This window comes from Rattus norvegicus, chromosome 3 (assembly GCF_021556685.1).
Source record: "Rattus norvegicus strain SHRSP/BbbUtx chromosome 3, alternate assembly SHRSP_T2T, whole genome shotgun sequence".
Lineage (NCBI taxonomy): Eukaryota > Metazoa > Chordata > Mammalia > Rodentia > Muridae > Rattus > Rattus norvegicus.
This window is the reverse complement of record NC_141536.1, coordinates 63,956,894-63,973,234: the sequence shown is the minus strand read 5'-3', so window position 1 is coordinate 63,973,234 and position 16,341 is coordinate 63,956,894. Positions and strand designations below refer to the sequence as shown.

Genomic DNA, 16,341 nt, shown 5'->3' with positions numbered 1-16,341 from the left:
AATCCTTCCTCTAATTCCTTCAACGGGGGTCTCGTTCTCAGTTCAATGGTTTGCTGCTAGCATTCACCTCTATATTTGACATGCTCTGGCTGTGTCTCTCGGAGAGCTCTATATCCGGTTCCTGTCACTATAAACGTCTTAACTTCATCAATCTTACCTATTTTTGGTGGCTGTATATATATGGGCCACATGTAGGGCAGGTTCTGAATGGCCATTCCTTCAGATACTGCTCTAAACTTTGCCTCCATATTCCCTCCTTTGGATATTTTTGTTCCCCCTTTTAAGAAAGAGTGGGAGCATCTGCATTTTGGTCATCCTTCTTCTTGAGCTTCATGTGATCTGTGGTTTGCATCTTGGGTAATTTGAGCTTTGGGGCTAATATTCACTTATCAGTGAGTGCATACCATGTGTGTTTTTCTGTGATTGGTTTACCTCACTCAGGATGATATTTTCTAGTTCAATCCATTTGCCTATGAATTTCATGAAGTCATTGTTTTTGATAGCTGAGTAGTACTCCATTGTTTAGATGTACCACATTTTCTGTATCCATTCTTCTGTTGAAGGGCATCTGGGTTCGTTCCAGGTTCTGGCTATTATAAATAAGGCTGCTATGAACACAATGAAGCATGTGTCTTTGTTGTATGTGGAGCATCTTTTGGGTATATGCCCAAGAGAGGTATAGCTGGGTCCTCAGGTAGGGCAATGTCCAATTTTCTGAGGAGCTTCCAGACTGATTTCCAGAATGGTTGTACCAGTTTGCAATCCTAACAACAATAGAGGAGTGTTCCTCTTTCTCCACATCCTCGCTAGCATCTGCTGTTGCCTGAGTTTTTATCTTAGCCTTTCTGAAGAGTGTGAGGTGGAATCTCAGGGTTGTTTTGATTTGCATTTCCCTTATGACTAAAGATGTTAAACATTTCTTTAGGTGCTTCTCAGCCATTCATTATTCCTTAGCTGAGAATTCTTTGTTTAGCCCTGAACCCCATTTTTAATAGGGTTTAATAAGGTTATTTGACTCTCTGGAGTCTAACTTCTTGTATAATTTGGATATTAGCCCTCTATGGGACATAGAATTAGTAAAGATCTTTTCCCAATCTGTTGGTTTCCATTTTGTCCTAATGACAGTGTTCTTTGCCTTACAGAAAGAAGCTTTGCAGTTTTATGAGGTCCCATTTGTCGATTCTTGATCTTAGAGCATAAGCCATTGATGTTTTGTTCAGGAAAATTTCCCCAGTGCCTATGTGTTTAAGGCTCTTCCCCATTTTTTCTTCTAGTAGTTTGAGTGTATTTGGTTTGAAATGGAGGTACTTGATCCACTTGGATTTAAGCCTTGTATAGGGTGATAAAAATGGATCTATTTGCATTCTTATACATGCTGACCTCTAGTTGAACCAGTGCCGTTTGTTAAAAATGCTCTTTTTTTCCATTGGGTGGTTTTAGCTCCTTTGTCAAAGATCAAGTGACCATAGATGTGTGGGTTCATTTCTGGGTCTTCAATTCTATTCCACTGGTCTATTTGCCTGTCTATATACCAATACATACATTTTTTAAATCACTATTGCTCTGTAATACTGCTTGAGGTCAGGGATGGTGATTTCCCCAGAAGTTCTTTTATTGTTGAGGATAGTTTCGATATCCTGGGCTTTTTGTTATTCCAAATGAATTTGCAAAGTGCTCTTTCTAACTCTATGAAGAATTGAGTTAGAATTTTGATGGAGATTGCATTGAATCTGTAGATTGCTTTTGGCAAAATGGCCATTTTTGCAATATTAATCCTGCCAATCCATGAGCTTGGGAGGTCTTTCCATCTTCTGAGATCTTCTTCAATTTCTTGCTTCAGAGACTTGAAGTTCTTGTCATATGGATCTTTCATTTGCTTGGTTAGAGTCACACTGAGGTAGTTTATGTTATTTGGGACTATTATGAAGGGTGTCATTCCCTTAATTTTTTTCTCAGCCTGTTTATCCTTTGAGTAGAGGAAGGCTACTGATTTATTTGAGTTAGTTTTATTCCCAGCCACTTTGCTGAAGTTGTTTATCAGGCTTAGTAGTTGTCTGGTGTAACTTTTGGGGTCACTTAAGTATGCTATCATATCATCTGCAAATATTGATATTTTTACTTCTTCCAGAATTATTTTTAAAATCTACAAGCATGAATAATTTTTTAGCTTTAGCGACATTCACCACTGGTAAGAAATCTATCAGCTGTGAAAGAGCTAGCAGTTATTCTGAAATTCAACTTTTACTAATAAAAAAAGATATTTTCACTTGAATGTAAAGATTCCTATATTCCAAAATTTTCTCATATAAACGGAATCAATAAGGACACAACACAGTATTAATTAAGTGGAGTTCATGGAGAAACTTCTTTTTGTAGGAGGCAGAGATTACGTAAAAAAATAAAACAAAATACATTTAAAATCAATTTGACAGTTACAAAGATAATAATTTTATATAATTATGAGCTAGTGTGATTCAATTCCATCTCTAAATTTACTTAGGCAGCTTTATACTTGATATTATTATGGTATGTGCTGAATATTGCTTTTTTTAACCAGTTAAATTTATAACTATAATCAATAAGAGATGTTTGAAGATGATAGGTGATTTCTGTTCCCTCGGAAACGTGTTTCTCTAATAAACAATGGGTCTCTGGGGTACCAACTTTTTAATTTTCATTCCTCCTCATTTCATGGTGGACTCAGTGAGCACTCTAGAGGCTCATCCCAGTTCAGTCTATAACAGGCTATTACTGCGTTCACTTTCTTCCTTTTAATGACTCAAATGAGTGTGTACATGATCCAAGCAGCTGGTTATACTAAGTCCCATTAGTTCTGAACCTCACTGCCTCCATACAGAGCTTTCATACTTCAAGTGCCATCAATTAGGACATGCTAGTTGTCATCATCTAGATTTAATGCCTTGCAGCATAAAGTAATAACTGTAGTAAAATGGCATTTGCTCTGTAATTAGATATTGGACAAACCTTTGATAGGAACAGCACATAAATTTACTTTAAACTTTTGAAAGCTCACACAGAATTACTCTTTAATTCCACTTTGACAGGAACTGTAGCTCAGAAGGTAAACAGTTCACTTCACCAGGGCTTGTGTGTGCACATGTATGTGTACGCATGTACATATGTATGAGTACATGTGTACATATATGAATATACATGTGTATGTGTATGTGTATGTATGTGGGTATATGTGTATGTATGTGTGCGTGTATATGCATATGCATGCATGGGTATATGCGTACATCTGTGTTTTAGGTCTTTATATATTTCAAATGAATTAAAAATGTCCAAGAGAAAATTCCATCTCTTTTTTCTAACACAAGTCCTGTTTTCTTGCAGGACTGTCCAAAAGAATATTTGTGGATGGTGGAAAAACTTTGTGTCTTAGCTGTTCTATGGGAAAACACTTGGCATGTGTGATTAGTAATCATGTGAAATTGCCTAGGCAACAGGACATGAGAATTCAATTTTATTATGTTTTATTTATTTTAAATTGTCATGTGTGTTATAGTGTATTAATAGAAGTGAGTAATGAACAATTCATTGAATTATTCTATAAACTATACCAGTGTATGTGAATACATGCTATACATTCAAAATTTGGTAAATTCTTGGAAGCCATTCCATATTAACAAATCAAAAAATATTTTCAGTTTGTCTCTTGGGAAAAACAAGTACTTTTGATTTTAAATAGAAATTTGTTTTCATGGCATCTTGTGTACGGCCTTCTACAATTATCTAAATATACATTTTAATGAAGGTGAACTGAATGTTAAAAGACCACTATATTACAATATACATCATAGATACCAAACTAGCAAGGTTGTAATTTCAAAATCCAGTTAGAGTCAACATTTCTAATGATGGAAAATGACTACTTTTCCAAGTAGCAAGGACAATCATATTTTGAATTTTAAATTTTGAACTTACAAAGCATGACAAAATCATTAGTTTCATAAAGCATCCATTATCCACAATTAATGGAGTGAAAGGGGGAAATCCTATAAAAGAAATAGAGCATTATTTTACACAATTGTGCATTCTGAACACATTGAACATGTCTCCGTAAAGAGAAATGGTAGTGACGATGTTGAGTGTGACAGTGTGTTTCCTTCCTTCGCTAGCACTGGCTCACTGAACTGGAAATCTTAGCCATGGTCTTTGCAGCCGCCGTTCATGACTATGAACACACAGGAACTACAAACAACTTCCATATTCAGACGAGGTGAGTGCGGTGACGTCCCAGCATTAAGTGAAAATTTAAAACACTCATTTTTCTCAAAAGGAGAGGACAACGAAGACAACTGTGGTCAAAGTACATGATAAAAAAATCAGCAAACTGGGTGTCCTTGTGAAACCCATTGCTATGAGCAATGGATATATGCCAACTGTAATGATCCTTACACGTTTTTTATGTTAAGATGTTTAGAACATGTAGATTTTATTAAGAATAGCTTTAACAAACTTTTAGCACTCCTTCTTAAGCTTTCACAACTGAAATCAATCTACTGCTCATTTTCAAAACCAGACATTATGCCTGACATATTAACAATGTAAAGAACATCAATGTCTGTAGGATAAATTCTTTCTCCCAAGGCTTAGCCGAAGCAGTAACATAAGTCATACATATATTCACTGAGGGACATCATATAATAAATTGTCTAAGGCATTGCTTTGTGTCATAGTACGTGACATAAAAGGTACACGGTCAGTGGATGGCAGTTGAAAAGAGGGGCAGACTCAGTCCAATGACTACCGAACTCTGCCCCTACAAAAGACACACAAAATCCAAACTGTTAAGACCACAGAAGGGATGGTCAGTTGGTCAACAGAAAAAGCTGACACTCAGTGAAAACATGATGTTGTTCTAACGCACTCCCCCAGAGTGACAGAGAAACAAAGGGCAAGAAGAACTTTGTGATCTGATTATAAAGCAGGAATGTTACTAGCTTATTTTGAAGTGTAAAGAGAACACTTTTTCTTTTGCTGTATTATAACTTGAGGGAAAAGAAGACTATTCATAACAAGGCTGCTTATTAAGAACTTTTTGCACCCACAGAATCCATAACAAGGAAGATTTACATGGCAGATCGGTCATTACCGAGCTGGGCTTTGCATAGGCCAACAGTCCCAGGGTTTAGTGAGGGGAGTAAGTGACCCATAAACCATCAGCACTTCTTCCCCTTTCCTTTCCGAACAGTGAAGACCAAAGTGGTTTTCTTCCGTGATGCATCAGGATATCACATGGAACTTGCTTTTTCCCTAATCACCTACAGTAGGGTGAAGAGACCTAATTTACTTAAGCGCTGGTCTTTGGAGAACTAAGAGAAGGCATAGGAATTAAGTAAGGGAAAGAAAGATGCCACACAGAGAAGAGAGAAGTAAAGAATGATGACAGCAAGAAAAATTAATATTTTCCTCACTTCTAGTAAGAAGTAATAAAGATGACTGTGGTCTTATATTTTACTGGGTTTCGTAAAAATTGTCTCCCAAGATTCATTATGGATTCATTCTACATGAACCTGAAAATTCTATTAAAGGAAACTATTTTTTCAATGACAAAACATACAACAATAAACATTTTAAATTCATGATGCTGCTTTCATATTGCCAAAGGAGAAATAAGGTCAACGTCGCCAATAACATTCATTCTATTTTATTTTATAGTGTTCATGCTATTTCGATTTATAGGGCTTTGTAAAATGGAGCTGCATTTACCATATAAACAAAATAAGCAAGGCTGCATTTGAATTCCCTAACGATATTATAATGCATGAAATCCTTGAAAGTGTAAATAAATGGAATTAATTTTTCCTTTGTGAACAGCAAATGACAAGCTACGTTACCATGGATACTACATGTTGCTTGGAGTCTTGTTCTTTTCTTAGCAGTAAAAGACCATCAAACACTGAGAGCACGCTGTATTCTCAGCAAGCTTGTTGGATTTATAAGGCAAAGCCGTACATATTTTGCTATGCTAAATCTCATTTTAAAACACAGCTTTGATTGTTTTTCAGGAAGGAAGTGATACTCGTAGCCGCAGCATATAATAACCATGAAAAATCCTACTATAGATAGGTCTGGGTTGACATGAGACAAATGAGTTGTTGGAAAATCATAGTTTCTCCTATGACCTTGGCAAACTTCTGGAAATACGTGTCATTCAGTTAATATTGATCTAATTATCCCTCAAATATCAATTATGTTTAACCTTCCTTTGTGTTAAGCTATAATTGTTGGTTAAGTAAGTTTTAAGTTGTGAGATTGTTAGAAGACTTGTGAGGTTACTCGGACCGCACACAGTGTCACCTTTATGACCGTGTAGGATGCATAAGGATGGCTATTCTAGCACAGATAGGCCAATCCGCTTATGCTGGACTAACAAAATGAAAAGCTTGCTTTATTTGGTTGACTGTTAGATAAAGCTCTTGACTATATTGCTTGCAGGAGATATCAGATTTCTTTGGTGTCTTCTTTTTAGAATATTATGTCTATATAAGGCAGGCAATGAGATTTTATGGCACAAATAGCAAATGGTTACTAGAGTGAAGCAAATTAGTGCAGCCATCCATATTTTTGTTTTGCTTCAGTGACAACATTGGTTCCTTCTTTGTTTGTCCTTAGCTGCACACCAGTAAACACTCAGCAGCAGGTGAATTCTATCCATCAAAAAGCCAGACACAGTCCATTTTGTGTGACACAGTTTCCTACCCCAGTGTCTTAGAGTCTCACATTGCTGTGATAAAACACTATGACCAGAAACAGTGTGGGAAGGAAAGGGTTTATTTCAGTGCTCAGGTTGCTCTTTCACTGACCAAAGTTGGGATAGGAATCTGGAAGCAGGAACTGAAGCAGAGGCCTTAGAGAAGGGCTGAGTACTGGCTTGCTCAGGATGCTTTTTTTAAAATATATAACTCACAACCATCATCCCAGAGAAGGCACTGCCCACAAGTAAAGGGCCCTTCCATACCAATCATGGATCAAGAAAATGGCCGCCAGGTTTTCCCACAGGCCAATGTTATGAAGGCATTTTGTCAATTGAGAGTCATTTTCAATTATTCTACCTTATATCAAATTCATTTAAAACCAACCAACACACACAGCAAATGTATCTAGCAAGAAGAGGAAGTGCCAGCGGGACTAGAGTCTAGGGACCACACGGTAGTGAAATTGCTATAGTCTTTAACTGCTATAGGTTTATACTGCTTTAACTGCGCTGTGCTAACCCGTGTGGCTGGCTCGCCCCCTGAAGACACTGCACAGAGCTGTTTTGTGTCCATGCTGTGCTTAACGCTCCTGGAGGAGAGACTATAGAAGCCGAAGACTCCACTTTACAGGCCTCAGAATGCTTGCAACTGGTCCATACTTGTGCCAGAGTATCAAGTCTATTCAGGCTATCTGAAGTAATTTAGAGTTTGAATTATATAGAAATATAGGTAGGAGAGAAATAAAAGCCCTTTGATGCATTCAACGACTTAAGAGTAAAACGTCTGCTACCAAGTTTCTCCGTTTGAATTTACAGTGAGGACATCTGCAATATTCAGATTCAGTCACAGAATTGTGTGGGAGAAAGTGATTTCCATCATCCTTTTTATCCCTAGCCAGAGTAATTTGGGGTCAGAGGAATGATGACGTGATCAAGTACTTGAAATAGGGCAAACAGAGGCTAATCGTTCACTGACTGAATAACGAGCTAAATATTTTCCCTTGGATATTTAGGTTATCTCACAGATATTAGCATTATAAATGGGAAGGAAAGGGCATGTAGATATTTAAAGTATAATAATTAAAGGGGAAATTAGCATCTGAGGCACGCAAGCCGTCTTTGGCTTGAAATTGAAAAACATTTGAAATTCAATGCTAAATCTAAAGTAGAAATGGAGTTATGCCAAGATATGCAGAAAAGTATTTGAAAAAATCCAATATCTCTTCATGGTCAAATTTAATAAGTTGGAAAGAGTGGGCATCATCCTTAACTTGAGAAAGATTATGTCTGAAGGAATGGCGTTCACTGGGTGCTGAGGGTACAGTTAAGAGACCTTGGTCAAAGGCCTACAAATCCCACCTAGAGGAGAGGAATAAACTAACAAAAGGGACTGCCACTAATAGCAATTCGGGAAGTGACCAAGATAGACATTGATTGTTGTACAGAAATAGTAAGTATATGGACTAATGTATAATATTATTCAGTCTAGCTACTGAGCACTGCACTGTCTCACAAGGTCATGCTGTAGCAAATCTGTGCCATTTTCATTTTAAGATTTGTAAATACATTAGAACAAGCATCCACCAGAAAATGGGGATAGTTTAATATTGAGAAGGAAAAATAATGCTACTCGGTTCGCAGTGACAAGGCGTTGTAACGTATTTGAAGATTGGCAAACCAAGATCCTTAAAGCAAACCCTTCAGCTGAAGTGATAGAGCAGGGCTGTAAGATACAAGGTTGTAGCATCCTGAGTCTACACCTCTATTATCTACCAGACTCAAACTGATGGAATTTATCTTTGAAAATATAATACCATTTATGTTAGAAATACTTGGCATAAATGTGACAAAATGTGTAGAAAATCAAGAAGAAGAAAACCATAAAATTTTGGTGGAAGAATCCAGAAGGGTAGAGGATGCCATGAGAACATGATCCACAGACATCAACTAAGGAAGGCTCCCAGGCTCTCCCAGAAACTGAAACAGCAGTCTAGGCTCTCTGCATATATTTTGTAGTGTTAGCCTGATGTTTCTGTGGGACTCCTAACAGTAGGAGCTGGGACTCTTTGACTCTTGTCTGATCTTTTGTCTGCTTTTCCTCCTACTGGATTAGCTTGCCCAGCCTTGATAGGAGAGTCTGTGCCTGGCCTTATTTTATCTTGTTAGGCCATGTCTGATTGATATTCTTGGGAAGTCTGTTCTTTTCTGAAAGAAAATGGACAGTGGAGTAAGTGTTAGGGAAAGGGGAGCGCAACTGGAAAGAGAGGGAAGGAGACAGCAGTGGGAGAGGAAACTTGAGCAGGTTGTATGGAAAACAAAAATTTAAAAGAAAATGGAAAAAAAGATTCTGGCAGAAGCAACAAATTGAAGAGGTAAATCATGTTCATGGATAGAAAACTGTGATTTGGTCAAAACGTTATTCAACCCAAGTTGATATATATATAATCCCATGCAATCCCAATTGGACTTTTTAGTGTATTTGAGTTTTAGTTTTGGGGTTTTGGTGTTTGTTTTTGTTTTGTTTGTTTTCTGGGTTTTGTTTGTATATTTTTAAAAGTTTGTTTGGGGAAGGAAGAGCTCTGGAACAGATAACACAACATGGGAGTAGATAAAATTAGAATACTACTCCTCCTCACTTTACAACTGTGAAAGTTCCTGGAAAGAACCACACTTTGCACTTTACCTTTTGCAAGGCTAATTAACTGAGTAGAAACTCGGCAAGGTGGTTAGAAGGTTGTGAGTCCAGAGCCAGATTATACTGGGGCAGTTTAAGCCTCCTTCTAGCCATTTATCCACCTCTTCTGTATGTGATCTAAGAACTTTGTGACCATTACTAAATCCCTCTTCACACCCAAAAGGCTGAGAATATCATCAGCTGGCACTGGAGTCTTAGAGCTGCTTTTCTATGCCCCAGCTGCCTGATGCGTCTATAAACGTAGTTTCAAAACATTTTGAGCTTTAGATTTTCTTCTCCACTTTAAAGGTACATAGAACTGCTATGATGCTAAAATGTGGGATTCAGGGCTAACTCGAATATGTGTTCTTGAACCTTGATCACTCGTGGTTGGCTCTAAAATAAACTCTTACCTTCGTTGAGATGAGAGATGTGGTTTAGTATTGACTACAAAGCTGTAATAATCAGAAAGTGTGGTATTGAGAAAGAATAGACAGACAAATGGAACAATCTAGAAAGCCCAGAAATGGACCCAGAACATTTAGTCAGTTGCTTTTTTAAAGACGACTTATTTAATTATTTTTTTTTTACTTTTATTACTCTTGTGTGTATATGTGTATGCATGTGTGTGTTGGTTCCAGTAGGGGCCAGAAGAGGGACTCATGTCTCCTAGTCCTGGAAATGCAGGCAGTCTGAACCTCCAGACACTAGTGCTGGGAATTCAATTTATGTCTTCTGAAATGCTTTGTAATTGCTGAACCGTCTCTCTAGCCCTTAGTCAACTGATCTGTGACAAAGGAGTTAGGGCTTTGGAACAAAGAGAATCTTCTCAGTAAGTGGTGCTAGAAAACCTTCACATCCATCTGCAAAATCAAACTAGATACAATTTGCTATGGTTTAAATGTGTCTTCTAGAATTTATGGGCTGGAAATCAAATCCCCATGTAACAAGCTAGAGTAGGTGACTCCTGACTGGAAGTACGTAGGTCATAAGGGGTCCCCTCCATAAATGTACTGCCCTTGTAAATGGGCTCTCTGGGTGATCTCTGCATATCCCTTTCCTCCTTCCACATGATACCCAAACCTGCAGCAAGAGGGAACTTTACAGGGGACCAGGTGACATCACTTTTATCTCAAAAGCAATCCTGACTCCAGAACTACAGGAAATAAGTCTCCATCATGTGCACAATGTCTGCTGGCACCCTGTTTCAGCAGCGGGAAATCTGATAAGATACAAATTGCACATCCTTCAAAAGTCTCACAGATTTAACTCTAAAACACAAATCAACACATTGCAAAAGGCAGCACAAGAGAAGATGAATATGACCCAGAGTTTAAAAATGACTGAACACGACACCAAAGGCACAGCACATGAGAGGAAGAGTTGGAAGCCGAACTTCACTGAAGTTAAGAATGCTCTGCCAAAGATATTGTTAAGAAAATAAAAAAGGCAGGACACAGACAGCGGGACAATATATGTATGAGACACGGTTACTAAAGGGCTGTTATTTAAAACGCACAAGGGCTGTTTTAAAATAAAAACAAGGAAGCACTCTGATTGAAACCCAAATATATTTTAGTTAGTGCAAAAAGCCAATATAGGAAGATGTCTGCCGCATTCTGCAAACACCGTGGCATTTGGGGAAAGAAAGCACAACAGAAGACCACCTCCCAGGGAGCCATGTTGTGAAAGCAGTAGGATAAGGGGAAACTGAATTCTGCAATTCTATAGTGAACCTGAAATGGTATACCAATTAAGTCTGTTTCACATATTAAAGTATTATTATAGCGTTTCAGAAAGTAACTTAGTACTTGCATGGTTTTCAGTGTTCAATAGTGGGATTTTCACCAGTGTGAAGACTTAAACTTGACTATGTATTATTGACATCTCAAAGTCTGAAGAAATTCTCATCTGGATGTTTGCTTTTAACTTCAAGGTCAGACGTTGCCATTCTGTATAACGACCGCTCAGTTCTTGAGAATCACCATGTCAGCGCAGCCTACAGACTTATGCAAGAGGAGGAAATGAATATTTTGGTAAATTTATCTAAAGATGACTGGAGGTGAGTTTCAAAGGAAACCCAAAGCAAATTGAACCCCAAGAACAATGTACACTATATTGTTAAAGTGAGGAAGAGAAAGGAAGGCCCTAGGTCTTCCCCACGGGAGGAAGTGCTTTCAGGCTCCGCCCAGGCGCCATCTCTGCAGCTGGATAGACAGGAACTAACTGCCGATCGATCCAATACCCACACACATGTGTGAAGCCACATGTCACAGCGCAAATGTCTAAGGGGACATCGTTATTCAGCCTGTAGTGGAGCTTGGGTTGTTTTTGTTGCTTTTGTGGTTGTTTTTCTGTTCGTTTGGTTTTTATGTAGTCTCACAGAAATTCAAATTTTAAGCATCATACACTTTCTTCTCTTAGTATTTTTACTAAGATAAAAAACTTTCATCCACTTGAGGAAAAATTACAACTATACTAAAATGACCCATAGTGAAGAGGAAAATACTTTATATGTCTCCCAGGAATAAAATGTGTAAAAATAATGTTCACTGTCTAGCCTTCGAATTACCTTTTTTTTTTTCTTTCTCATAGGTAAGTCTTGTTATTTCAGTATGACTTTATTTACTCTATCTTTCTCTTTGGGGTAACATTTTATTTGTCTCTTCATAAACTTTAGCCATTCTGGTTGGACTTTTTTGTATGATGTATTAACAAATAGTACAATAATCACACAGATTGCAAAATTTAATCAGTTCAATGCTTTCCAACTGCCAGCAAAATACCTTCTTTTTGATATAACAGCAGTAAAAGTTTCTCTAACATTAAAACTTGGTTATCTCCATTAAAGACCTATAATTCTTCTGCCCTCAAATCATTTTAGTATTTTTCATTACAGAGAAAAGCATTGCCCTTTTTATGAGAATATTTCACACCCTAGGTTGTATCTCTCTTGTGTTATATTTCGCCTACCATATTAACATAACTTCTAGAATTTATTAAGTATTTAAATGGAAAGCATAGCATATTCATTACATTTTGTAACTTTCCCATTTTTTGTCTCAGTTCTCTTATTGAACAAATATTATATCTGGTCAGTATTAATGCAGATTCTGTTAACTATCGTTGAAAACTGTAACTGAGAATAATTTCATTAACTATCATCAATTCCTGTATTCCTCTGACAATTTGGTCAATTATCCTAGCAGGCTGCCCAGTTTTATGAATGGCAGCAGAACACTGAAGCTTTGTCACCCTCACACAGACTAAGGTTGGACTGGGCACCACGATTTTCAAAAACAAATCCTAATATGTTGCTATTCTAAAAAAAAAAAAAAACAAATCATCTTTTATATAAGATATTTTTGAAGGGCATGGGTTTGAGCTGTTTTCTCTCTGTAGCCCTGGCTGCCCTAGAACTTGCTCTGTGTACCAGGCTAGCCTCAAGCTCAGAGATCTGCCTGACTCTGCCTCCCAAGCGCTGGGATTAAATGCGTGTGATACCACTGCCTGGCTAAAACATATTTGACTCAAGATCGTATTCAAGGCAAAGTCTTGTGTTAACTTATAATACTGCCCCACGATGAAAACAGAATATAACTGACTTCTTCTCTGGACACTGAAGCCTTTGCTAGGGTGACTCAATTTTCTACTTAGAGAGAGAATGTTACTCAGTCATAGGCTCTGTGATATGACCACTGTAGGCACCTTGCTTAAAGGTTTAAATAGCCCGATGGATGTCTGTATTACACAGGATGGAGCTCCCAAATGTGTGCCCTCTCACTGACATCTGGACTTTCCTGAGGTGCTTGTGGTGGGCGCTCAGCACTGTGGAGTGGCCCAAGGGCCAGCTTATGGGATGGAAACACTGGTTGAATTTTATACCAGTGCCATCTTAACTGCACGACTGAGCAAATGAAATCTCCTCTGGAGGGAAATACTAATAATCATTTGCAGGTCTGCCACATAAACTAGATGTTTAGCGTACTGACAAAGAAATTATTACTACACAGTCCTAAGTCCATTCACAGACTAGATAAATAATTCTGGTCCTATAAAAAATAGTTTCATTTAATAGATGTAAAACAAGGAAAGTGCAAGAGAGACCTTGAGAACCAAGCTCTTCCATGTCCCTTCCCTGTGGCATTAAACCAAATAGTTTTGTTGGTCACATAAGTTTGGAATATTCTCAAGTTGCATTGACTTCATGTCTTACTTCTAAAGCATTCAAAATTGTATTTAGGAACAAGGGTGATGCTGTTAAAGCTCATGCCAGACAAGTACAAGGACCTTGGCTTAGGTCCAGAACTCATGTGAAAATGCCAGGTATGGCGGAGCACACTGCCAATCTCATTCCTGTAGAAGCAGAGACAGGGAGATCCCTGGGATTTGGTGGCCAGCCAGCCTAGTCTAATTGCCAAGCCCCAAGTCAGTGAAAAACCCTGATTTTTAAAAACTGCATTCAGTACCCTTGAGTTTGACTTCTAGTGTCCACATGAACATGTGTGCAAATGCATGCTCATCTATATACATATGTATACCCAGAAACACACACACACACACACACACACACACACACACACACACACACACACACATGATGGCCAGTGTTTATTTTACGTAGAAAAAGTAAGACCTAGCAATTATGAGTTGGGAAGAAACATAGCTTGTGTAAGAAATACAATTCATTTTTAAGGAGATTATTAAGTGGCATGACTTACTCCAATCATGAATGTCAGTAATTAAAATAATGTTCAACTTTTGTGAGCACCATTGCATTTAAAAGGCAATGGCTCTGTGTCGGTAATTGTTAGGGAACACAGTATGGTCATATTTATAGAACTGTCCCTCTCTAAGGACAACTCAAATGAAGCATTCTCCCTCTGATGCCTCTGCAGGGATCTTCGGAACTTAGTGATTGAAATGGTCTTAGCAACAGACATGTCAGGCCATTTCCAGCAAATTAAAAACATAAGAAGCAGCTTGCAGCAGCCTGAAGGGTAGGTCGTTTTCTTTTGTCATGTTGAGGTTCTGTGGGTTTGGGCTTAGAAAACGCTAGGTGATTATTTGTGTTCTGCTAATTCGAGCGTGCCTTTGCCTTGGCAGGATTGACAGAGCCAAAACGATGTCCCTGATACTCCACGCAGCCGACATCAGCCACCCAGCCAAAACGTGGAAGCTGCACTACAGGTGGACTATGGCCTTAATGGAGGAATTTTTCCTGCAGGTGCATTTTTTTTGACTCTGTTTTGGAAACAGTGACTATGAATATTGACAAAACTTTTCTCAACAGAACCAGGGCCTCTGAGTTATATTTCCATTTAGTCATAGCACACAGTTAGGGTAATTGAGGAAATCTACCAGGATTTTAGGTAAGTACATTAGATAATCCAAAATGGTATTAAAATCTCTTTTTTTTAAAGGAGTAATTTCATAGATATGAAGATGTGGCAGTCAGGTAAAAAAAAGCAATAGAAAACCAGGTTAGAGTGGAAGGGGAAGCCCTGGGTCCTGCTAAGACTGAACCCCCAGTGAACTAGACTATGGGGGGAGGGCGGCAATGGGGGGAGGGTTGGGAGGGGAACACCCATAAGGAAGGGGAGGGGGGAGGGGGATTTTGCCCGGAAACCGGGAAAGGGAATAACACTTGAAATGTATATAAGAAATACTCAAGTTAATAAAAAAAAAAAAAAAAAAAAGAAAGAAAGAAAACCAGGTTAGAATTACTCCATTACTAAGAGGTAAGTTTGAGAACATAAATAGCTCGCACAATGAGAAGAGCAAGAAGATGGGGGTGGGGAAGCACACAGACTTCTGTGTGCATCTCCTGGCCCAAAGTTTACCCCCATACATAACTGCAAAGGTGGCTGAGGGAAATGCAGCGGAGCAGACCTCTGCCTAACCAAATGACCAAATACAAGCTGGAGGAGAGGAGGCCCCTGTGCTCCCTGGAGCCATTTTGTTACAAGCTATTTCCTGTGTGATGTCCCTGTCCTGTTTAATATCTTTGCACTCAAAGTTGTGTACTGTAATGTAACGGTGATGGTAGTCATTCAAAGTTGACTTCAACGTTCACAAGTAAAGGCTCGGTCTTCCAAAAGATGGGCTCCACTTCAGACTTCAGACCTGAGTGCCGCCAAGGACATAGAAATGTTGACTTCTGACCAGCTGGATACAAAGTCAGTTCTTACGGGACATTCTAGGGTGGGTAATTTGTTAGTCTATAGAACTCAGAGCTGGTACCATACTGACAACTAGAATTTTATCCTAAAGGATGGAATTCAGGAATGGCCAGATAAATCAGGTAAGGCACGTGAGTGGCTCTACGGTCTCTAGGTGCAGTTGGAGCGTGTCAAGTCTTGGGTGAAGAATATGAACCCAAAATTATCTCTGAACTTCAGTGCTCACAGAATTGTGGATTTTTATTACATAGGTGTCAGAAGCTTTTAAATATTTTGAATTGAATGGTCACAAAAATACAGCACGGGGCCATCTGCTGGGTGAAACTAAGCCTGTACTTAGAGGACATTTTGTAGCATTATGTGATTTTTCTTATTTAAAAAGACAAAAGTATAAAGCCACTGCTATGATTCTGTCTTTCAAATGTAGGGTGAAATTTAAGGAACTAAAATAAGTTGATAGGAGGAGTTTATTTATAAAAACATAAATCAGCAAAAGAGAGCAAAGACAAACATGAGCCAAAATTAGTAGAGACAAAACCTGACAGCCTGAATGAAATTACTTGCAAGAGCAAAAGGAGAGAGAAATATACATAGAAGATGGATTAATATTACAGAGCTTATTATATATGTCAAAAAGAGTATAAGAAGGTATGAACAATATGAATAATATTGTTAACAAATAAAAGTGCCTAATTCTTTGAAAAAGATATAAATCACCAACCTAGACCTAAGACAAAGCTACAATGAATAATCATATACTT

General features: G+C 38.2%; 1 protein-coding gene across 14 annotated transcripts in view; it reads left to right on the top strand.

Annotated features, from left to right (window-relative positions):
* Pde1a (phosphodiesterase 1A) overlaps positions 1-16,341 on the top strand; it is a 280,465-nt gene that overhangs the window by 230,845 nt on the left and 33,279 nt on the right. For all 14 annotated transcript variants that reach the window (NM_001431467.1, NM_030871.2, NM_001431466.1 and 11 more), the window contains 4 exon segments: positions 4,143-4,243; positions 11,335-11,460; positions 14,297-14,398; positions 14,505-14,625. In NM_001431467.1, the coding sequence (NP_001418396.1) occupies positions 4,143-4,243; positions 11,335-11,460; positions 14,297-14,398; positions 14,505-14,625 (450 nt within the window).